This window comes from Salvelinus sp. IW2-2015, linkage group LG18, assembly GCF_002910315.2.
Source record: "Salvelinus sp. IW2-2015 linkage group LG18, ASM291031v2, whole genome shotgun sequence".
NCBI classification, from domain to species: domain Eukaryota; kingdom Metazoa; phylum Chordata; class Actinopteri; order Salmoniformes; family Salmonidae; genus Salvelinus; species Salvelinus sp. IW2-2015.
Genome location: NC_036858.1, coordinates 53,845,020 through 53,870,333, shown reverse-complemented (window position 1 = coordinate 53,870,333; position 25,314 = coordinate 53,845,020). Strand labels below are relative to the sequence as shown.

At 40.4% G+C, this 25,314-nt stretch overlaps 1 protein-coding gene across 1 annotated transcript in view; it reads right to left on the bottom strand.

Annotated features, from left to right (window-relative positions):
• LOC111977959 (CUB and sushi domain-containing protein 1-like) overlaps nt 1–25,314 on the bottom strand; it is a 638,095-nt gene that overhangs the window by 314,488 nt on the left and 298,293 nt on the right. The window contains exon 3 of the mRNA XM_070448606.1: nt 6,499–6,611. Within this exon, the coding sequence (XP_070304707.1) occupies nt 6,499–6,611 (113 nt within the window). The remainder of the gene's footprint in view (nt 1–6,498; nt 6,612–25,314) is intronic.

The window sequence follows — 25,314 nt, the reverse complement described above, 5'->3', positions numbered from 1 at the left end:
GTAATGGGCTGGAGACACGCACCACAGGGAGAGTGCGTGGAGGAGGAATAGGGCTCTGGAGACCGCAACTGGAAGCCTGGTGCATGGTGTAGCACTGGTGGTACTTGGCTGGGGCGGGAGGTGGCGCCGGAAATACCGGACCGTGCAGGCGTACTGTGCTCCCTTGAGCACTGAGCCTGCCCAACCTTACCTGGTGTATGCTCCCGTTCGCCCCGACCAGTCGGGGAGTGGAATAACCCGCACCGGGCTATGTTAGGCGAACCGGGACACCATGCGTAAGGCTGGTGCCATTATAAGCCGGCCCGAGGAGACGCACTTGGTGACCAGACGCGTTGAGCCGGCTTCATGGCACCCTGGCTCAATGCCCAATCTAGCCCTACCAGTGCGGGAGTGGAATAACCCCGCACCGGCTATGAACACGTACAGGAGACACCGTGCGCTCTACTGCGTAAACACGGTGTCCGCCGTCACTCCGCTCTCCACGGTAAGTACAGGGAGGTAGGTGCAGGTCTCCTACCTGACTTCGCCACACTCCCTTAATGCCACCCCAAGAAATTTTGGGTTGTAACTCACGGGCTTCCAGCCTTGTTTCCGTGCTGCCTCCTCATATCGCCTCCTCTCGGCTTTAGACTGCCCCAGCTCTTCACTCAGGGAGGCGATATTCTCCCGGTTGTACCCAAGGTCCCTTACCATCCAGTATCTCCTCCCATGTCCATGAATCCTGTGTAGGTGGGTCCTGTTGCCGCTTGACACGCCGCTTGGTCCTAGATTGGTGGGTAATTCTGTCACGATCGTCTATAGGAGAGAGAGATGACCAAGGCGCAGCGTGTGCAAAATACATCTTCTTTAATTATAAGAAGAAAAATGAAACAAAACAACAAACAGACGAACGTGAAGCTATGAAAAACTAGTGCACACATGCAACATAGAACATAGAAAATTACCCACAAATACATGATGCCTATGGCCGCCTTAAATATGGTTCCCAATCAGAGACAAATGAAAAACATCTGTCTCTGATTGAGAACCACTCAGGCAACCATAGACATACCTAGACACATTCACTCAACCATAGACTTCCCTAGAAACATTCACTCAACACAAACCCATACACTCTAACAAATCCCCCTAGACACTACAACCACCCAAGACAAGACAAAAACACAAACATACCCCATGTCACACCCTGACCTAACTAAAATAATAAAGAAAACAAAGAATACTAAGGCCAGGGCGTGACAAACTCTAAGAGGCATCTTGGATTTTATTGGATATGTAAGGCACTCTGTCTTGGAGTTTGTCCTTSACTGTCGATATAAAGATCTGTCATTAAAACCACAAACATTCAGCGCTGATTGATCTGAATATCAATGTTGATCTCCCCCTCATACTGTAAATACCAATACATTCACACAATCTGAGTGAATGTGTTCATACATTTTACTTTTTAGTTGTGTAAACAGATAAAACACTCCACATATTGGAAAGTATCTGGGCTATAAGCATTTTGATATAAAACTGACTGGAAGTTAATGACAAAGCTGACAAAGGTGTGGAATTGTAGATACACATCGTATGGCAAGCTCCAAAGCTGGTGTGTGTTAAATATGCACATGTATCTTCAAGGTATTCAACATAACCGGTGTGCACTTTGCTTTAAATCATTCAAATGACTTCTGTCACATAATTTAGCTATTCATGGGATTAGCTCACCTCACACTACAGGCCATCCAATATGTCCAAGCCATAATTGTATTGCACAGGTGATAGTCTATCATCCTTTGAATGCTCTGCAGAACTTGATTATTGCATCTTGGGCTTTTTTCTATATGAAATATGATTATGGCTCTAAATGAAGCTGTTGCAATATAAACACCCATGAGGAATAGAATCCCCTATAAGGTACATAACAAATATATGCATCTCAGCACAAAATGTAAGAACTATACATACGATGCAGGAGTAAACATCTTCCTAAAGGAAATAGTGAACAAATTTTCATTTTAATGTCATGGGAAATTCCCTTATATACTGAACAAAAATATAAATGCAACATCCAACAGTTTTGAATGATTTTACTGAGTTAMAGTTCAAATAAGGAAATAAGKAAATTGAAATAAATTCATTAGGCCCTAATCTATGGATTTCACATGACTGGGAATACAGATATGCATCTGTTGGTCACAGATACCTTAAAAAAAGTAGGTGGGTGGATCAGAACACCAGTCAGTATCTGGTGTGACCACTATTTTCCTCATGCAGCGCGACACATCTCCTTCGCATAGAGTTGATCAGGTWGTTGATTGTGGCCTGTGGAATGTTGCTGGATATTGGCGGGAACTGTCATACATGTCGATCCAGAGMATTCCAAACATTCTCAATSGGTKACATGTCTGGTGAGTATGCAGGCCATGGAAGAACTGTGACTTTTCAGCTTCCAGGAATTGTGTACAGATCCTTGCGACATGAGGCTGTGCATTATCATGCTGAAAAATAAGGTGAACGCAGTGGATGAATGGCACGACAATGGGCCTCAGGATCTCGTCATGGTATCTCTGTGCTTTCAAATTGCCATCGATAAAATGCAATTATGTTTTTTGTCCGTAGCTTATGCCTGCCCATAACATAAACCCACCACCACGATGGTGCACTCTGTTCACAACTTTGATATCAGCAAACCACTCACCCACACAACGCCATACATGTGGTCTGCGGTTGTGAGGCCAGTTGGACGTACTGCCAAATCCTGTAAAACGACTTTGGAGGCGGCTTATGGTAGAGAAATTAACATGAAATTCTTTGGCAACAGCTCTGGTGGACATTCATGCTGTCAGCATGCCAATTGCACACTCCATCAAAACTTGAGACATCTGTGGCATTGTGTTGTGTGACAAAACTGCAGATTTTACACTGGTCTTTTATTGTCCCCAGCACAAGGTGCACCTATGTAATGATCATGCTGTTTAATCTTGGCTAAGGAAAAATGCTCACTGACAGGGWTGTAAACACATTTTTGTTTTAGAGAAATACGCTTTTTGTGCGTATTTAAAACGTCTGGGATCTTTTATTTCAGCTCATGAAACATGGGACCAACACTTTACATGTTGTGTTTATATTTTTGCTCAGTGTAGGATCCTGTYGAGAATTAATCCCAAGTGAAAATTAAGGGGCCAAAATAATGATTAATACTTAACATGGTGGAATGGGGCAAAGAATGCTGAGTGTTTGACTCTTGTTCAGTGGAATCTGAAACCAACAAAAAAGATGTGTGATTGTGTACCTAAGCTTAACTGCTGCAGCACTTCCCACTTTTTCATGCCTCCAAAAATGCACAGATTTACACACACCGCACACCAGTGCATTCACATGCATACAGCGCTAACTGCAAAGCAACATGATGGTTTGTTAAAGGCTTTACCTTTTGGCAGTTTAACATAAGATAAACACTTTRATACCGCTGTACAATTTTCTTGTCATTTAAAACATGAGCTATATGCATCCTCTGCTGGTTGGTTGTAATTCTCTCTTATTTAGTTGTTTTCTAATTCTATTTTGTCTCAGATAATAGTTCCATCAAATAATATTCAGATATGTCTTACGGTTAATTTTAAAACGTCTTCATGTTGCGCTGTGCAAGAAAGTTAAAGATATCCCTTAACAAGAGACTTGAAAGGAATGATTAAAAGTGGCACAGGGATTTAAATCCTTCCAGTGTGCCAACTTTAGTGCTTTGAAGATGGCATCTTGGTGGTTGCAGTTAGTACTATGGGGAGCAATACCTCTAACAAATCGGAAAGAGGCGTTGGTTGTTCATGGGCACTTTCTCTGTACAATCTAGTACAGCTTGTTTCACACCTGGGTGGCTCCCATGCATTTTCTCAAAGTAATGTGTTCAAAGGTCCTTTGAGGAAAGTTACTATTTTTCCACTGATCTAATATGAGAGACGCCACTTCTAAGATTATTGTTGTTACTCTTCTTGGATTGTAATTGAACACACTTTAAGTGTGTCCCCATAGAGCCTTACKAATGAAAGGCTGAATAAAATAGCATATTTGCATGCTACCGTAGATCTSTAAAATATATGTTTCATTGTTTCATAAAACATAGTAGCCAATTATTTCATATAAAGCTGATTCTTGGCGTAAAGCACTATTCTGAATCTTCAAGGCTTGGTTAAATATCGGTTGGACTCTCATCCTACTTGATGGACCAGGCTCCATTTGAAGGTTTCACTATATGTTGGAACAGCACCCTGCTGGAGTTGTCCATTATCTRCTGCAGGATTTTGTACTTATAATTTTTCATAAAAATCTTTCCAATAAAGGTCTAAAGAAATATACTTAATGAAATGTTAGTGACAATGATTGAATTAAAATGGGATCACTATGATGCAATATTGGTTTTTATAATAATATGCTTATTTGTCTTTTTGTCTTTTTGTACTCATTTAGCTTCATCAACAGTAAATCAATTTGCAAACATAGCTATTTCTGATTCCTGAGAGCATCTGTGGAGGTAAATACGCTGCTAGGATATTTATCCATCTCGCACACTGCTGTGCCAATCAAGAGAGGCAAATAGATTAGCTACAATTAGTCAAGTGTAATGGCCCATAAATCACAATCTAAGGGCTGCTGGGAAAACCTGCAGGTTGCATAGTTGGATAACATCATATCTCAATCTCAACTGCAATAAACTGAAAATGAAAAAWACAATGCTACCAAAGGAAATGTTGTTACCATCAATACTATTAACACTCTAGGGGTCCAGCAACACCCTTCATCATAACAATGGTTGTGACACTTTTATCAATGAAATCCTGGCCTGTATCAAAATTCTYTAAAATCCCAGACAAAATCTGCAGTCAATTTCATTTAGACTCCAATGGTTACATGGAAAATCAATCTTTGTCGGCTTAAATGGAGCCCATTCAGACAACCAGACAAAACACCCTTATTAAACGCCATTACCCTGATGGATTAGCTATTCATGTTCTGAGAGGCCAGCCACTAACGCATMATAAAAGAAGATGTGACATTTTCCTAGAATGCAAAAGTGACAATTCTTCTTCTATGTGGATGAATAAAACACATGTAGAGAACGCAATATAACGCAATATTGCCAACCTTATTCATGCTGTAACATACAACATACAGTAGCTGTAATTCATTCTGAGGCAGTGGTTAGTACAAAGATATCAGTAGTCAGTGCTAAGATATCAGGAGAAAGTGTTCTGATACAGCCAACATTAGATAAGCCCATCATTGTTCATTCTTTCTTATCACTCAAAGCAAGAACTAGCGCACGCTACACACAATAAACCATTGTCCATAAAAGGAATTGTCAMAACCAGGAACAAGTGTTGTTGCCAAATGAGACTGATATTGCGTTAGAAAACATTTAGGGAATTGAGTTTTGGTATCCCCTCACAACCCTGTAGCACTAACACAACTCTGAATCACTAGGGATGAAAATGTTCCGRGGGAAAAAAACAAAGAAAAAAGCATGCTTATCTTTAGAAAGGTTTACGAGCAAAGTGCCATGCTCGTGCATCATTCATAGCCTAGGCCCCAGTGTCTCAAGAGGGCTCATACAGTGTATGCCATCCTGAGAGATGTTTCCTACAAAGGGGGTGAGTTGAGACTCCAGTGATATTTAGACTCATGGAAAATAAATGACATGCAGTATTGTCCTGGCTGGGTCAAAGTGATTTGTGCTGTTTACTTTATAAAACACACTATACAGTTTTGTAATGACCCTAGTTTGATACAGTTGACCTGAACTCCCTTGAAATGCCACAGCTATCAACCACAGGTTTAATCATGCAAATAATGCCAAAATAACGTAAATGGGAACATGTACTAAGCAGATAACAACTACAGCAGTAGCCACGTCTCTCTGCACACAGCTTAAACAGTAACAAATTGAGGTCCTGAAGAGGTGCATGTTAAAGGAAAACTCCACCCAAGAACTATCTTTGGTTTTTTGTTTCATTAGTCCATTGTTGTTATAGTCCCAAAATGTTTTGCGTGTCAACAATCAAGTTTTAAAGATACATAACTTCAAAATAAAGAAACACAACCGTTATGATGCGGTATGCTAAATGTATCATACCGGCTGTAAAAACAAATACCAAAAGATCGTTTTGGGGTGGTTTTTGTCAATTTAAGTGAACTTAGCCGTGTTTTTTCATATGAAATATAATATKCAGATTTTCAGACACAGATTCAAGAATTACCCTATAAAAAAGAACAGTAATTTATATTTTATATTGATTATTTGTGGCCCATGAGGRAATCAAACAAACTACTCTGGTGATGCAAGTACAATCCACTGTCAACTTAACCAATGAAATCAATATATAGTAGAGAAACAAGTCAATAGTAAGACAATTACCATTTTGGTAACACAAATATGTTCAGTATTTTTAAACCCTATAATACATCAATCCAGCCAGGCTTTTAATTAGAGAAACATGCAATAATAATAGGTCTCACCTTCATAAATTGCTTTAAATCCTTGTGCACTCACAGCAAAATCTGTTGTGAACCAAAGGGCCATTATTGACCCTGTGCTCACAATAGGCGACGGCAACATGAAGCCAGATAACCTGCGAATAGAGAGAGAAATGTTACATAACATCTAGTCATTGTTATCAAATATTTAAGTACTTCACATTATTGTTAGTGKTCCCAGTTTTGTACTGTGCTTTTGTCTCAAATTTTAAGTTTTCAGAGAAAGGACGTAAAAGTAAAAKGCTTTACACCCAGCAGAAAAGGAAATGACATCAGGCACACAATAACAAGCATGGCAAGGAACAAGAACAGAAGGACAATAGCATTGCTAGACTGCCTCAAGGACCCAGGAACAAAGAACCAGGGTATGCCTTCACTAGGATCTAACGCTAACACATTCTGGTGTCAGAGCACATAGATAAGATAGTGTCACATGGACAGAGTGCAGCTCACAGAAACAGTGCAGATGTGACACAGAAATAAACCCAACTGATTTTCCCTGTACGCCTACATCGCTAGTGTCCACATTCAATTATAGATAAAGCTCCCCAAAATGTGTATCGCTGCGTGATGTGCACTCACAACTTTCTATTTCCTAAAGCCAGTTCAGACTGACCAGATTCTACTGCCAAAATGTCAGTCCATTAGGTGTGAATGCTAAACCAGAGTCGGGCAGCATCTTGTTGACCTGTTAATGCACAAACAATCAGAGCATGAGGCTGCCAAAGATAAGTAAAGTGACTGTTCTGTAGCTAATGTCAATATTTTCTGATGTAGCTAAGTTCTAACAATCAAAAAAGTGTTACTGAACAGAGTACCAAACAAATGCATAATATTTACTGGATAATAAAGGCATTATTGTTAATTTGTTACAATAGCGTTTAGGTACAAACACCTAGTAACCAATATTATGAATATCAATATTTTGCCATTAAACAAGCTAACTAGTTAGCCTATAATCTTGTTTCAACTCATCAAACCAAGAGTTGTAAAGTCTGTAAAAAAAAAAGTGGTAATAAACCACTGATCCATTAGGTCTATCCAATAATAATTTCAAGAAGGAGGCTTTTAATCCTTTCTCAATGACACCCTTACTAAAGGCTGATATGAATCATATTAGTCACTGAAATCAAACGCTTACTATAGATATTTCCTACATTCTTAGAAAATAGGATAACAGTTTTGGTTCCAGGTAGAMCTATTTTGGGTTCCATGTAAAACCATCTGTGGAAAGGGCTCTATGTGGAACTCAAAAGGGTTCTACCTGGAACCAAAAWAGGGTTCTACCTGGAACCAAAAAGGGTTCTTCAAAGGTTTCTCCTGTGGGGAGATAGCACCTATTTTTCTAAGAGTGTAGCCACCAATGGCATTCCTATACTGTACTACTACTGGAGCATGTTCCCAGAATGATGTGTGCACTTCTTGTTTGCAGTAGAGTATCAATCTGCCTGGCAGGTCTTTAATCAATCATTCATTTTATGTCCAGTGATTTTCCCACTTACTTTTGTTCAACAAGCCATTTTGTGTTAATTTAATTTCAAACTTGAGCAGCGTGTGAATCTTTCATTCTGTGTTGGTACAGGAGACAACTGCACTGAATAATTTATTTCGCCCCACCCTCCACACACACACACACACACACACACACACACACAATGAATGAAAGTGGCTTGCTTGGGCACAAAAACAAATAACTCCACTGTAATGTTTACCACTAATAGTTTTGATTCACTCACCGTGTGAGAGATATTGTATTTTTTCCACAACTAAAAAAAAAAAGGTCTACCCTCAGTGTATTATTACTGTTAGCTTCTGTTAGCTCACCAATGGCTGTCAACACACTGGGTAATACAAGTAAATAGATTGTCAGGATAAAATGTCATAATCTCTTAAATGTCACGCTAATAATATACACTATGCAGTGAGCCACCTATTCTTCATGGGCCTGTCACTAATCCAAACGATCTACCTAATCCAGACACAGGTGTCAGCGCAGAAACATGTTTCAAGCATATGCACACAGAGGACAGATGACCAACATGGCCTAAAGAAAACAAAGGTGCTAAACTGTTTACACTGAGGATGAGTGTGGACATTTGAGATGTCCTGTGAAAACCTCTGGCAATAACATTGGTTTCAGTCAGCTTTCATGCTATTGTATATTAAGCTATTATTACCTTATCTATGTATAATCCACAGAAAATATCTGTGTATTCTGCCACCAATATACAGTRTGTATGTCCTTATGTTATATTGACAACACTATTGTAGAAAAGGCCCATGGAGTTGCTGGAAGAATCCTTTAATTCGTGGCCACTTGCTCATYTGGGCCAGGGGCGCTTTAATTGGGTCAGGTGGAAATGTCCGACAGATCTCAACTCATTAAAAGGAGGAAATCGCCATCGCCCGATCTCGCTGCTTTCTCTTCCTTAACTCCGTCTAATCCCCATGAATCCACGTAAATCCACCGAATCTGTTACCTTTCATCTGAACTATCTGTTGCGATCGGGAGAGCGGGCCATCGGTTATTGTTTATAGTTATTACCACGGAGTGCGGCTTGGAGCTCACGCTTTCAAACCTATTATGTAATGTAAATGGTCAATGATCACGGCCCTACAGATCATCACAGGCCAATTATGCAATCGATATGGTTAATATGTAATGAAATGACATGTACATATGAAGACAAACTTGAAAGGGTAAAATATGAAATGTCATTGTTTGCTGAACTGGTCCATTCTGATATCAAACTGATGGAGATTATAGATTGAATAACCGATCACTGWTTGAATTATTTGTATTAGTCTTCTCATGATTATGATGAATAGTTACGAGCCTAAATGACTCAAGGATGATTCCTATTGACTTCTTATTGAACTGAATKACCTAATTATGTTAATAATGAGTAATTGTTATGATTTAATCTTTGTGATTATGAATTTGATTGGATACATGTTATTCTGTTTCCTTTGTTATGCAGCACAGACTACTCAGTAAATATACCACTTTATGGTTAAAGGAATTCCTGCCTCAGTCTCATCCATTCCTCTGTCACCTGACACGTGACCACCTGTTCACCTTCACTGTCCGTCATCTTACCTGTCCAGCTACCCACACAGATTACACTAATCTTTCAACTATTGCTTAAAATAAAGGGATACAACCCTAAACAGCTTCAACTTGCCGAAATACCATGGCTTTGTTCAATGAGAATGGGCTCCTTATCCTTGCTTGACATTGAATTATTGTTTGGTTTAACTCTCAGTTCCTCTTGGAAAATCACTTGGAAAGTTGTCTAAGAGTCAAAACTGCTGAAATAAGTGGTTTCTCCGTCACCTCAAAGACGAGACCCTTGAGTAAATGCAGCTCTTGTTCACAGATGAAAACTCCTGATTAGCAGCTGCACTGACAACAGCTCTGAAAACAGAATTCCTTTTGACACTGCCATGGCCACATCACCATACTTTGGAAGCACAAAATTAATTAGACGGTGATTGTTGTTATATTGATAATCCTTGAATAAACAAACCGGAACTGAGGACTAGAAGGAAATAATAGTCAGGGTATTCTCTTTAGTTTTTCAATCAGTTAAAATGGAGAAGGGGAATAGCGAAWAAATCTGAGTAATGATAATAGCAAGACTAATGCCARGKTCTGGTCACAGAGACTGTATTAGTGGTTAGTGTTCAACCGTTACTCTATTTCAAATGGAAGAGTGGCAAGTTGCAAACAATGTGAGGGTTTTCTCAGAATCAACAGACTGTTAGATCATGGCATAACAGCACCTCTGCAATTAGAGACAGTTATGGGTGTGAGGACTTAGATTCWTGTTGTCAGCTTTTAGCTCTTGGGGAATAACTTAGCCATCAAGTACAAAAGTACAACAAATACATTGCTAACATTCACAAAGGGCTAATTGACATGTCTGAATGGAATTCTTAGAGCCTGGATACTGTACAGCACGGCCAACTAATGTGTATACATACCATTGTTGACCAATACCATTGTTGGATAGATTGTGTTAATAAATACAACCATCTTTATGGCTAGGATTTGAACTTTGGCTTCTAATTCGTACGTTTGGGACTTTTTGAGTGCATGCATGTTTGCAGTTTGCAAAGAGATGCCTGATTGGTGTTGAAAAATKATATTGTCAGTAAGTTCCCAGACCAGTCAGAGGCTTTTATTAGAGTCCATAACAGAGCTAGTCTGTGGAGTTGTTATGATGCTGCTACTCTTTCAARGGTGTCAGCACAGTGTGCATTAGCTCAGAGAGAACATGGGACTTAGCTCCATTTCCAATGACTCCAAGGTCTTTGGAGTAACTGTAGGCCTATCTGTTTACTGACAGACGATTCATCCACCTTGACTTCTATCCCTCCCTTTTAACGATAATTTCTAAAGTATTTTCAGAAGTATAGCAATAGGTTATTCACAGACGATGGAGCGTCCTTTTTTTATGAAACTTTTTTGTTTTGTTATAAACCTACACATAACTTTAAAAGTTTAGGGTTTTTACGTCATCTCTATTGATCACTGTGACAATTCATCTTTAAAGGCAAATTGGTACAGAAGTCCAAAGATCATACATCCTGGCTTTTCTCTATAGGTTCAGATTTTTTAGCTGATTTTTTTTTTTAAATGACTAGGAAAAGTAACTAAGTGATCACTTAGTCATAAAGACAATTGTGTCCAATTACTTTCTTAGAACTCCCTCMCTTTCTAATTTGCTTGATCTGGAGCTTAATTGTAATGTACCTCAATGGACTCCAAGCAAAAGAACAATGCTTTGTGTGGAATAAAGGCTGGAAGCTCTGAAATTGCCTTTATATTCTGTGATGAGGGTTCCTGTAAATGAGAGATGTGTGCATAATTTCACTGGTGAACACTGATTGTAAGATTAGGTGAGCTGGTCTTTGAATGTCTGCCTTACAAGTCATCAATGGGGCCAGTGTGCACCCATACAAAGCTTCCATCAGTTTAGTTAAGAGAGATCTCATGTTCGTGGTTGGGTGTATGTGCAGATTGATTCAGTGTATGTGCTCATTTGCATGCACAGTTGATTGCGTTACTGTTCGACTGTGAATCGAGTCTGGCTAGTGATGAGACTTAGCCTAAGAGCCAAGTAACTACAGGGGTATACTACACCMCCACAGCCAAAGTAAAAAGACAAATATCGAGAGAAACAGGGGAAAGGAAGTGTCGATTCTGTCTGTTATTGACAATAGGTCAGTSTGTCACACAACTTGTCCAATGAGACCAACCACTGTACTCGTCTGCTACTGATTCTTAATTAACAAGATGCAACTGTACATTTGGGAAGGAAGTGCTCTTTCATACCGAGAAAGTGTGATTGATTGTTGAAAGATTTTTCAAATAGCTTACTGTGAGGAACTATAGTTTGAATATACTGTATTATCATTCGTAATGGATGTTAAAAAAGCACTTTCCTATATTTCCACGCAGCAGGCCAGGTAGTTATGCATGCTCAGGTTGCACGCTCTCTCAACATACATTATTATCTATTTTAATAAATCCATTGAATACACCATCACAAAGAAATCCATTATTAATTTGTTTTAGGCAGGTCCGAATAAAACATACGTTTAATTATGTTACTGGTCTGTGCAGCCTACTGTATACGGCTGCGCCATGCACATTAAATCAATAGTTATTTTGTTCATTAAACAGACAAGACACACTTTGGCTACCCTGATCACAGTCAACACACATATTTTATAGTAGGCTAAGAATATAATGATATAATATAATAATAAAATATAATAATATAACAACAATTAACATATAAAGAGTTATATTTTGAAACTTAGCAGGCGTAGTGTCTTACATTGAGAGCATCTTCATCATGATACCAATAGAAAATAATAGCATTATATATTTTCTAGAGCATGTGAGTCTCATATTACACAACCTTCGCAGGCTTTTGGAGTTGCCTTTACGCGACAAGATGGTGGGCATCCAAWGCATATGGCTCCGGTAAATTTTTCAAATGGCCGGTAAACTAAAATCTTTCCTGTCATGTTGTATGGCGACATATTTTCCTGGAACAAGAATGGAATGAGTTACATTTGAATTGAAATGACCATCGATAGACCTTTAACCATAGAAATATTTTATACAATATTYTGCCCATGTTTCTATTTTTGAAGGACTTGAACCAACAGATGTTTTAGGTACAGTAGGCTATAGSCCTACATAGGCTACTGTAAAATGCATTTTYGTTTTTCTTGGAAGAGAAACACCATAATATTGCATAATCAAGTAGATGTGCTCAAAGATGCCCTCTGGTGGTTAAATGAGCATTAATGGCAAGCTCTGAAAATAAACCGAAGCATACCACAACAAACCAAAGCATAACGCATGCAATTATGCAGTATGACGCAACATTTAAATGAGGAACCACTGTGTGTCACTAATGTATTTTAAGTGAATGGTGAGCAGCATTACCATGTCATAGATGTAGGATTGCTTCGTCAATTATCAAGTATCTGAGAAATCGGTTCCGCTTAGGCTTTGCCGTTCAACTCTTTCAATTYCTCAAATCATTGTTTTAAGTCAATTGGTCTCGACTGTAATACTGTAACTCTGTGGGGGCCTCAGAGAAGTAGGTATAATGTCAAGCATTTCAGTTTCAGTTCTAAGGTAAGGAGAACAGTGCAGTTCCCTCGGCCCTATTCATATTACAACATTTCACTTCAAGAGTTTTCCATGAGGGATGCTTCGCCATGCAAAAAAATATCATTGGCTGTCTTAGAAGAGGTTTAGTTTTCTGACTTTGTCAACCTCTGGACTGAACAATGATAGTCATAGAAAAAGTATACTGTGATTTCATATTGCTGTTTCAAGTTGCCTGATGTATCATTCTCAGTCCTGGGTTATTCTGTTTCTGGGATTATCTTTGTGCCTGGTTTGTGAATAGAGATATTTCAGTAGTTGACAATGGGTTCAACACCTCAGTCACTGATACAGAGCTGATTATAGATTATCAACCAGTGTATTGTTTGAGGATTTTTATTCTCATTATTTCTGAGATCCATCTGTATTCACTCTATAGTATTCACTCTACAGCATTCACTCTAGTACAATGAAGTCTAAGTCATCTCATTTTGTGTTTCAATACCCTCAAGCTGCAAGGTGTTTGGAAACAACACTAGACAAAACAAGCAATAACTATGTTTGAACGCTATATAAACAAAAGTTTGTGGACACCCCTTCAAATTAGTGGATTCGGCTATTTTAGCCACACCCGTTGCTGACAGGTGTATAAAATCGAGCACACAGCCATGCAATCGCTATAGACTAACATTGGCAGTAGAATGGCCTTACCGAAGAGCTCAGTGACTTTCAACGTGGCACCGTCATAGGATGCCACCTTTCCAACAAGTGAGTTTGTCAAATTTCTGCCCTGCTAGAGCTGCCATGGTCAACTGTTAGTGCCGTTACTGTGAAGTGGAAACGTCTAGGAGCAACTACAGCTCAGCCGTGAAGTGGTAGGCCACACAAGCTCACAGAATGGGACCACCGAGTGCAGAAGCGCGTATCTGTCCTTGGTTGCGACAGTCACTACCAAGTTCCAAACTGCCTCTGGAAACAACATCAGCACAATAACTAATTGTCGGGAGCTTCATGAAATGGGTCTCCATGGTCGAGCAGCCGCACAYAAGCCTAAGATCACCATGTGCAATGCCAAGCGTGGGCTATAGTGGTGTAAAGCTCTGGAGCAGGAGAAACGTGTTCTCTGGAGTGATGTATCACGCTTCACGATCTGGCAGTCTAACAGACGCATCTGGGTTTKGCAGATGCCAGGAGAACGCTACCTGCCCCAATGCATAATGCCAAGGAATAATTGCCTGGGGCTGTTTTTCATGGTTCAGGCTAGGCCCCTTAGTTCCAGWAAAGGGAAATCKTAATGCTACAGCATACAATGACATTCTAGACGATTCTGTGCTTCCAACTTTGTGGCAACAGTTTGGGGAAGGCCCTTTCCTGTTTCAGCATGACAATGCCCCAGTGCACAAAGCGAGGTCCATACAGAAATGGTTTGTCGAGATCGGTGTGGAAGAACTTGACTGGCCTGCACAGAGCCCTGACCTCAACCGCATCGAACACCTTTGGGATGAATTRGAATGCAGACTATGAGCCCAACCTAATTACTCAACATCAGTGCCCGACCTCACTAATGCACTTGTGGCTGAATGGAAGCAAGTCCCTGCAGCAATGTTCCAACATCTAGTGCAAAGCCTTCCCAGAAGAGTGGAGGCTGTTATAGCAGCAAAGGGGGGACCAATTCCATATTAATGCCCATGATTTTGGAATGAGATGTTCGACGAGCAGGTGTCCACATACTTTTGGTCATGTAGTGTGTTTTGCCACACCATGGACTCAAGCAACTGTCTTAGAAATACACCCCAATATATATAGTATAGTGAATCATGAAATGGACACCAGCTCTACCATTTGTCATCCTGCAAAAAGGTGAGCAGGTTATTGGAGCCCACCAACGGTGTAGTCAAAATATATTGGTATATCCATCACATGGCTCAGCAAGCCTTGGCTCTCCTTGACTCACAGTACAACTGCATCAATCATAGGAGTCAAACRCAGACTCTGTTCTGTTACAGAATTCAATTCCCTGACAGTGGTACTCTCTGCAACCCCCCCAGCACCTTTGCACAGAATTCAGGTGACTGAACCGTGACTTCTGATCCATACGGATACAAAGGCATACACTACATGGAACCCAAAAGAGTTATTCAAACGGTTCTCCTATGGGAACAGCCGAAGAACCCTTTTAGGTTCTAGATAACASCTTTTTTTCTAAGAGTGTAATAGTGTGCTATCTTGGATGTTTGTTTTTCCTAGATGAGCATGATTGATAGCAAGACCTTTAGCATATAGAAAAGCATAATTCAAATTGTTAAAGTAAAGTGGTGTGAGTTTGTGGCTTATCGACACTCCCAACACGTTCAGCATAGCATACATTAGGGTAGAATAACCAAACATGTTAGTGTTTTTATCAAATGATAAGAAACACTAAGCCTATAAGTGACTAAATACAAAGCACTACAGGTGACTAAATACAAAGCACTAAAGCAATGCCTGTCTGTCTGCATTGTCTGTTTTTATAATCTAGTGCTCCAAGCAATTTTCACTCAAATCTAAAGTAGGGCAGGAGAATGTTCACATTATGCCACCCCTCACGCACTACCTGAAAAATATCTGAAATAGTCTCTGTGGGGATAAAATGCATTAAATGACAAACCATTAAAAACAATGTCATAAACTGTAGACTATAGTATACTATGGTCAAAATATATTAGTATTTCTATATTTCTATAATATAGTATTCACTGTAGTGTTTTTGCGGACTTGAATGTAGTATTCACTGAAGTGTTCTTGCGGACATGACTGTAGTATACTATAGTATTCACTGTAGTGTTTTTGCGGTCATGACTGTAGTATACGGTAGTATTTACTGTAGTGTTTTTGTGGACATGACTGTAGTATATGGTAGTATTTACTGTAGTTTTATGCATACATGACTGTACTGTGGTTGCTCCACTAAAAGTTTTGTGATAATGCTGCGGGACTTTGTGGTTTAGGTAATTAGTGGTTTAGTACGGTACCCTGCGTCATTACTTCATTGCTCCAGACCAGCGCAAGAGGGAGTTAGAGCACTGATTATGCTTCTGGGTCCTACTGTGTCTCTAACTGACAATGAATGGGTGACATAAACCTAAATAGAAATGGATAATTGTGCACGACTTCAGTATTACTTACTAAAACTGTTGTTAGACTAAGGTTTTATTATTATATTTTGTTATGATTATTTTGATTTTACTGTAGTACTGTAGCCCAATCCCGACTGGTCACGTTGTACAATGCCTGAGTGGCGCAATGGTCAAAGACACTGCATWGCAGTGCAAGCTGTGTTGCTATAGATGCTGATTCAATACCTGTGCCGGCCTCGACTGGGAGACCCATGAGATGACTACTGGTTTTTGGTTTCTCTCCCTCTATAACAGAAATAAATAATTCTAAATAACAAACTGGCTTTATTTACAAATTAGTAACAATGTCTCACCCCATGTTCAAGAATGGCCTTTTTCTCGCTCATTTTATGTAATTTGAATACAAAATCCTATCCAAAATATTGTTATTTTTTAAACAAAGCGATTTATTTTAGAATTAGAATTATTTTAGAATTATATAAAAGCCCCTTGGATATTCTCACAGATACATTATTAACCCTGTTATTGGCACGCCCTGACCTTAGAGATCCTTTTTATGTCTCTATTTTGGTTGGTCAGGGCGTGAGTTTGGGTGGGCATTCTATGTCTGGTGTTCTATGTTGTCCTTGTTTTGTATTTCTATGTGTTTGGCCTGGTATGGTTCTCAATCAGAGGCAGCTGTCTATCGTTGTCTCTGATTGAGAATCATACTTAGGTAGCCTGTTCCCACCTGTGTTTGTGGGTGGTTGTTTTCTGTTTTGTGTGTTCACCTTACAGGTCTGTTCGTTTATCGTTTTTGTTGTTCTGTCAAGTGTTTCATATTTAATTAAAATAATGAACACTTACCACGCTGTACCTTGGTCCTCCTCTCCTTCTCCAGACGACGATCATGACAGAACCACCCACCAACAAAGGACCAAGCAGCGTGGGAACATGGACTCCTGGACATGGGAGATTTTGGACGACAAAGGACCATGGGCACAGCCAGGAGAGTATCGCCGTCCGAAAAAGGAGCTGGAGGCAGCAAAAGCGGAGCGGCGACACTACGAGGAATTGGCGCGAGGTAACGGGCACAAGAGGCAGCCCCAGAATGTTTTTGGGGTGGGGGCACACGGGGAGATTGGCGGACTCAGGTAGGAGACCTGAGCCAACTCCCCGTGCTTACCATGACGAGAGAGTGACTGGGCAGGCACCGTGTTATGTGGGGAAGTGCAAGGTGTCCCCAGTGCGCACGCATAGCCCGGTGCGCTACATCGCAGTTCCTCGAATCGGCCGGGCTAGAGTGGGCATCGAGCCAGGAGGGATGATGCCGGCTCAGCGCAACTGGTCTCCAGTGAGTCTCCTCGGCCCGGGGTATACTGCACCAGCCCTACGCACAGTGTCCCCAGTTCGCCAGCACAGGCCAGTGCGGCCTGTTCCAACTCCCCGCACTTGCCGGGCTACAGGGGGAATCCAGCCGGGACGAGTGGTGCTAGCTCTGCGCTCGAGACCGCCAGTGTGCCTCTACAGTCCAGTGCATCCGGTGCCTCGGCCAAGGACAAGGCCTCCTGCATGTCTCCCCAGCCTGGTGAGTCCTGTGCCTTCTCCCAGAGCCTGGCCTCCTGGGTGTCTCTCCACTCCAGTGATGATCCATGGCACGAAGACTCCAGTGATGCTCCATGGCAAGAAGCCTCCAGTGATGATCCATGGCACGAAGCCTCCAGTGATGATCCATGGCACGAAGCCTCCAGTGATGATCCATGGCACGAAGCCTCCAGTGAGGATCAATGGCACGAAACCTCCAGTGAGGAGTTATGGCACGAGGCCTCCAATGAAGGAAGCTAGTTGGTCCTCCTCTCCTTCTCCAGACGACGATCGTGACAGTTATTAGCAGGACAATATATATTGGTCATATTGGTCATGGCTCCCAAGTGGCGCACAATGGGATTGCCTTGCAGTTCTCCAGCTGTATCCACTGAAAGCGCGCTAGGTTCAAGGCACGAGGGCAGGGGGCATGGGATGGGCCACAGAGCTGCGCACAGAAGACGGACGTAGCCCATGGGGGAGGGGGGTGCACCACCACCCCGCCACACTGGGTAGCACAGAGCAACACTTTCAGGGCCATTGCACTAATAATGGAGCTGACTTCGGAAACATTCCCGCTGTTCTTAGTGCCAGTCTGCACGTTCAAACTAAAACAATGTAACTAATAATGGCATCTTTATGCTTTCGTTAATAAAAAAATTATAAAAATACTCTTTCAAAATGCCGATTTTATTTAGTTATGGATCCATAACGGGTTACTATGGGAATAAATATCACTGAACTACAGAAATATTGGAACAAAGTTGTCTAATGAAGGTAAACAAATTGTTGCTTACTGGAAAATACTCTTTCAAACACACACGGTCACATTGTACAGAGCCATTATGGCTATTAGCAGGTAGCTGGACAATAGACTTGCCTAGAAGGAAGGTAGGGGGAGAATTCTATCTTCAAATGTATTTCTAAGTTAGATTGGCTGTATCACAACCTGATTGGTTGCAATTTCAGTTTAATCCACCAGAAAAGACAAAACAAATAATACCACAAAAATTATTATTATGTATCACATCCGACCGTGATTGTGAGTCACATAGGGCGGTGCACAATTGGCCCAGCTTTTTTCTCCCTCTAAAAACAGAAATACATGTTTTAGCCTTTATTATTTTGGCCTTAATTCACATTACAATCTCTCACTTTTGTTTTTTTGAAAACTAAATTACCTCCAAAATATGCCGGCACCTACATAAAGCTGAGTGACTCCCTCATTCATGGCTTTGGATCAAAATAAATAAGTACCAACATTCTTTCTGATAGTCTTTAAAGAAGTATTTTGATTATCCTGACCTGGACACCATGTACATTATCATAATAGCCCATTATGGGCTATTAGCAGGACAATATATATTTACCAACACCTCTCTGTATTTTGATCATTTGTGGATGGGGGCTCCAGAGTGGATGGGGGCTCCCGCAGTGCAAACAGATGCAGGTTCGATACCCGTGCCGGCCGCCACCGGGAGACCCATGAGGCGGCTTTCGGATTTAATTTAGAATCTTCTATATGTAATTATTTGCGGAGAGTCACACCATATTTTTCGATATACTGTAGGCCTACCGTAAGTGACATGAGTCTCACTAGTGTTGAGTAATGTGCTGTTAAAACTTCTTGTCAATATTGTATGCGCTGTTTTCACTTTGGGAGAAAAAAAAATCGTGCACAAATTAAACTGCCTCGTACTCTATTCTAGATCATACAATATGCATATTATTATTACTATTGGATAGAAAACACTCTCAAGTTTCTAAAACTGTTTGAATTATATCTGTGAGTAAAACAGAACTCATTTGGCAGCAAACTTCCATATAGGAAGTGAAAAATCTGAAAACGAGGCTCTGTTTCAGGGCCTGGCCTATTCAAACTTGCTTTTATTTAATCGATATACATGCACTTCATACGCCTTCCACTAGATGTCAACAGGCAGTGGAAGGTGGAATGGGCTGTCTAGCTTGATCTGAGGTCGAACAAGAGCTTTTGGAGGACAGGTTGCCTATTTTGTCAGTTTTCCAAGGCGCGCAAGGAGCTCCACATTGTCTTCTGAAAAGCGTTCGGTATACACGCGCAAATCTCCGGCTCTTGATTTTTATTTGATACATATTAGAAAAACATTCATAAAGAGTTATTTTTCAACGAGTTTTATCAGTTTATTCAACGTTTATTGCGGACTTTTGGAGTTTTCAGTTCTTTGTGCAAGAGAGATGGAATGTTAGCAACCTTGGCTAGCATTGTGGCGCGAATTCGACAGAGAGAAATTTACATTCTAAAACCACAACAACGATTTATCTGACCAAGGAACTCCTTGTAAACATTCTGATGGAAGCTCAGCCAAAAGTAAGAAAAACATTTATGATGTTATTTTGTATTTTCTGTGAATATGTAGAATCCAACAAGGCGGAGAATATGTGAGCCTGTCTCACAATAATGTTTTTTATGTTGTAGTAAAGTTATTTTAAAAAATCTAAACACAGCGGTTGCATTAAGAACCAGTGTATCTTTCATTTGCCACACAACAATATTTTTATGTTAAAGTTTATGATGAGTTCTTTGGTCAGATATAGGTCAAAATATCTCCGGACATTCTGGAAAATGTTGCTACGTTTCACAATGTATAACCACGACTTGCAGCTCTAAAATATGCACATTTCGAACAAGACAAAATGTATTTAATTTGATGTTATAAACTGTCATCTGATGAAGTTGTCCAAATGTTAGTGATTAATTTATATTTTTGCTGTTTTTTGCGAAAGCTACCTTTGCGGTGAATAAATGCGGTTGTGGTTGGCTATTGTGGTAAGCTAATATAATTCTATATTGTGTTTCGCTGTAAAAACACTTAAAAAAATCGGAAATATTGGCTGGATTTCACAAGATGATTAATCTTTTCATTTGCTGTACACCATGTATTTTTCATAAATGTTTTGATGAGTATTTATGTATTTCACGTTGCTCTCTGTAATTATTCTGTCGCTTTGATGCTATTTTGTGAGGTGCTGCAATGTAAAACTATGATTTATACATCAAATATGCACATTTTCGAACAAAACATAAATGTATTGTATAACATGTTATAAGACTGTCATCTGATGAAGTGTTTTCTTGTTAATGACTAATTATTATCTCTAATTTTGTCGGTTTGTTGAAAGCTACCTATGCGGTGGAAACAGTGGGAAAAGACGGTTGTGTGTTTGGCTATTGTGTTAGCTAATATAAATACATATTGTGTTTTTCGCTGTAAAACATTTAAAAAATCGGAAATGATGCTGGATCACAAGATGTTATCTTTCATTTGCTGTATTGGGACTCATTTGCTGTATTGAAAATTATATTATGATATCTCCTGTCCCGTAGGCTAGGCTATGCTAGTCAGCTTTTTTGATGAGGAGGATCCCGGATCCGGGCATGGTATCACTGGAAAGTTAAAAGTGGTGTAGGTCTTATTAATTTAAAGAGCATATTGAAGTTAGAAGCAATAGGATTTGAAGCAATAGCCTACAACTATTTTAGCACTGCTTCGCGCTTCTCTGAGACAAGCATGGGGACTGGTTTGATAAATCAATGAGATTTTTATTTTCACTGAATCTCCGTTTGGGTATTGGTTAGACTACAATTATACGATTAGGGTGTAGAAATGTTATGCTCTTAGTGCCCGCACAACACAGGGAGTCTTAGCTAAATAGCCTACTCCTGACCGTCAAGTTGTATGTACAGCGCCATATTTTTTCTTTTTTCTTGAAATAGAAACACCATAATATTAATCAAACTAATTAAGCAACATGTCTTAAAATCAGTCCCATATATATACTATGTTCTTACAAAAAAAGGTTTTAAATTCTCTWGTACAGCCACTATTGAAGGCTATCAAATGCTTCTCAAAGATGCCCTCTGGTGGTCAAACTAGCWCTAACTAGCATTAATGGTACCAGTGGTTCACACTTAAATAACGTATCATAGAATTCTGCGGCACCATGCAAGCTGCGTCACAGTACGCTGCAACTTTTAAGGGGCGAACTACTGTAGTATACTGTAGTATTTACTGTAGTGTTTTTGCTGATATGACTGTAGTATTTTGTAGTAACACCTGCCAACTAGAGTTACCTCAACCAAAACATAAGACACACAGGTTTGTGACCAGCCACCTATTGAGTTAGGTCAGTCCTTCTCAAATAGTGGGGCGCACCAGGGGACCCCGGGGAACATGCTTTTTTTTGCCGCAGGGAGTAGTTTTTTTTTGCACCGAACAAGAGCACACAGCACAGAGCAGGATATATGAAGTGCAGATAACAAACCCTTAAGAGACACCATGGAAAAATATTTAACAGGGATGAAAAGAAAGGCGGAGAGAGACGGAGATAATGAGACAAACGTAAGTCTCCCGAAAGCTAAGACGAGGAAATATGACGACGCGTATGTAGCGCTTGGCTTCACTGTGACTACAGTGGGAGACGAGGAAAGACCGGTATACTGGTTTACTGTGTCTAAAAATGTTGGCAGCGGACAGCATGAAGCCAAATAAATTAAGGCGTCACTTAAAGACATTACACCGCAATCACGCTGATAAGCCGCTTGAGTTTTTTCAGCGAAAWCGTGCCGAATATTGCCAACAATCGTCCCGCTTTGTGAATGCTACTTCAGTAAACCAGCGAGCACTACTGGCATCATATAAGGTGGCGTACCAAATTGCTCAGTGCAACAAAAAAACACTTCAACTATGACAGACAAAATGAGAAAAAAAAATCCAGAACATCACATTGTGGGATTTTTAATGAATTTATTTGCAAATTATGGTGGAAAATAAGTATTTGGTCACCTACAAACAAGCAAGATTTCTGGCTCTCACAGACCTGTAACTTCTTCTTTAAGAGGCTCCTCTATCCTCCACTCGTTACCTGTATTAATGACACCTGTCCACAACCTCAAACAGTCACACTCCAAACTCCACTATGGCCAAGAGCCAAGGAGCTGTCAAAGGACACCAGAAACAAAATTGTAGACCTGCACCAGGCTGGGAAGACTGAATCTGCAATAGGCAAGCAGCTTGGTTTGAAGAAATCAACTGTGGGAGCAATTATTAGGAAATGGAAGACATACAAGACCATTGATAATCTCCCTCGATCTGGGGCTCCACGCAAGATCTCACCCCGTGGGGTCAAAATTATCACAAGGTGAGCAAAAATCCCAGAACCACACGGGGGACCTAGTGAATGACCTGCAGAGAGCTGGGACCAAAGTAACAAAGCCTACCATCAGTAACACACTACGCCGCCAGGGATTCAAATCCTGCAGTGCCAGACGTGTCCCCCTGCTTAAGCCAGTACATGTCCAGGCCCGTCTGAAGTTTGCTAGAGAGCATTTGGATGATCCAGAAGAAGATTGGGAGAATGTCATATGGTCAGATGAAACCAAAATATAACTTTTTGGTAAAAACTCAACTCGTCGTGTTTGGAGGACAAAGAATGTGAGTTGCATCCAAAGAACACCATACCTACTGTGAAGCATGGGGTGGAAACATCATGCTTTGGGGCTGTTTTTCTGCAAAGGACCAGGACAACTGATCCGTGTAAAGGAAAGAATGAATGGGGCCATGTATCGTGAGATTTTGAGTGAAAACCTCCTTCCATCAGCAAGGGCATTGAAGATGAAACGTGGCTGGGTCTTTCAGCATGACAATGATCCCAAACACACCGCCCGGGCAACGAAGGAGTGGCTTCGTAAGAAGCATTTCAAGGTCCTGGAGTGGCCTAGCCAGTCTCCAGATTTCAACCCCATAGAAGATCTTTGGAGAGAGTTGAAAGTCCGTGTTGCCCAGCAACAGCCCCAAAACATCACTGCTCTAGAGGAGATCTGCATGAGGGAATGGGCCAAAATACCAGCAACAGTGTGTGAAAACCTTGTGAAGACTTACAGAAAACGTTTGACCTCTGTCATTGCCAACAAAGGTATATAACAAGTATTGAGATAAACTTTTGTTATTGACCAAATACTTATTTTCCACCATAATTTGCAAATAAATTCATTAAAAATCCTACAATGTGATTTTCTGGATATTTTTTTTCCTCATTTTGTCTGTCAGTTGAAGTTGTACCTATGATGAAAATTACAGGCCTCTCTCATCTTTTTAAGTGGGAGAACTTGCGCAATTGGTGGCTGACTAAATACTTTTTTGCCCCACTGTACAGTGCATTCGGAAAGAATTCAGACCCCTTGACTTTTTACACATTTTGTTACGTACCAGCCTTATTCAAAAAATGTATTACATTGTTTTTTTCTCATCAATCTACACACAATACCTCATCATGACAAAGCATGACAGCCTTATTCTAAAATTGATTAAATAAATAAAAAACTCCTCAATCTACACACAATATGCAATAATGACGAAGTGAAAACAGGTTTTTAGAAATAAAAAACAAAAATAACTTAATACATAAATATTCACGACCTTTTGCTATGAGACTCGAAATTGAGCTCAAGTGCATCCTGCTGCCATTGATCATCCTTGAGATGTTACTACAACTTGATTGAAGTCCACCTGTGCTAAATTCAATTGATTGGACATGATTTGGAAAGGCACACACCTGTCTGTATAAGGTCCACAGTTGACAGTGCATGTCAGAGCAAAAACCTAGTCATGAGGTTGAAGAAACTGTCCGTAGACTCAGAGTCAAGATTTTTTCGAGGCATAGATCTGAGGAAGGGTACCAGAAAATGTATGCAGCATTGAATGTCCTCAGGAACACAGTGGCCTCCATCCTTCTAAAAGGAAGAAGATTGGAACCACTGCTCGCCAATAATGGAGAAGGGCCTTGGTCAGGGAGGTGACCAAGAACCCAATGATCACTCTGACAAAACTCCAGAGTTCCTCTGTGGAAATGGAGAATCTTCCAGAAGGACAACCATCTCTGCAGCACTCACCAATCAGATCTTTATGGTAGAGAGGCCAGACGGAAGCCATTCCTCAGGAAAGGCACATGACAGCGGACGCATCAGAGCAAAGGACAGATTTCCACTGGTCTAATGTCCATTGCTCTTGTTTCTTGGCCAAGCAAGTCTCTTCTTATTATTGGTGTCCTTTAGTATTGGCTTCTTTGCAGCAATTCGAAAATGAAGGCCTGATTCATGCAGTCTCCTCTGAACAGTTGATGTTGAGATGTGTCTGTTACTTGAACTCTAAAGCATTTATTTGGGATGCAATATTTGAGGCTGATAACTCTAATAAACTTATCCACTGCAGCAGATGTATCTCTGGGTCTTCCTTTCCTGTGGCGGTCCTCATGAGAGCCAGTTTCATCATAGCGCTGGATGGTTTTTGCGACTGCGCTTGAAGAAACTTTCAAAGTTCTTGAAATTTCCGGATTGACTGACCTTCATGTAATGATGGACTGTCATTTCTCTTTGCTTATTTGAGCTGTTCTTACCCTAATATGGACTTGGTCTTTTACAAATAGGGCTATCTTCTATATACC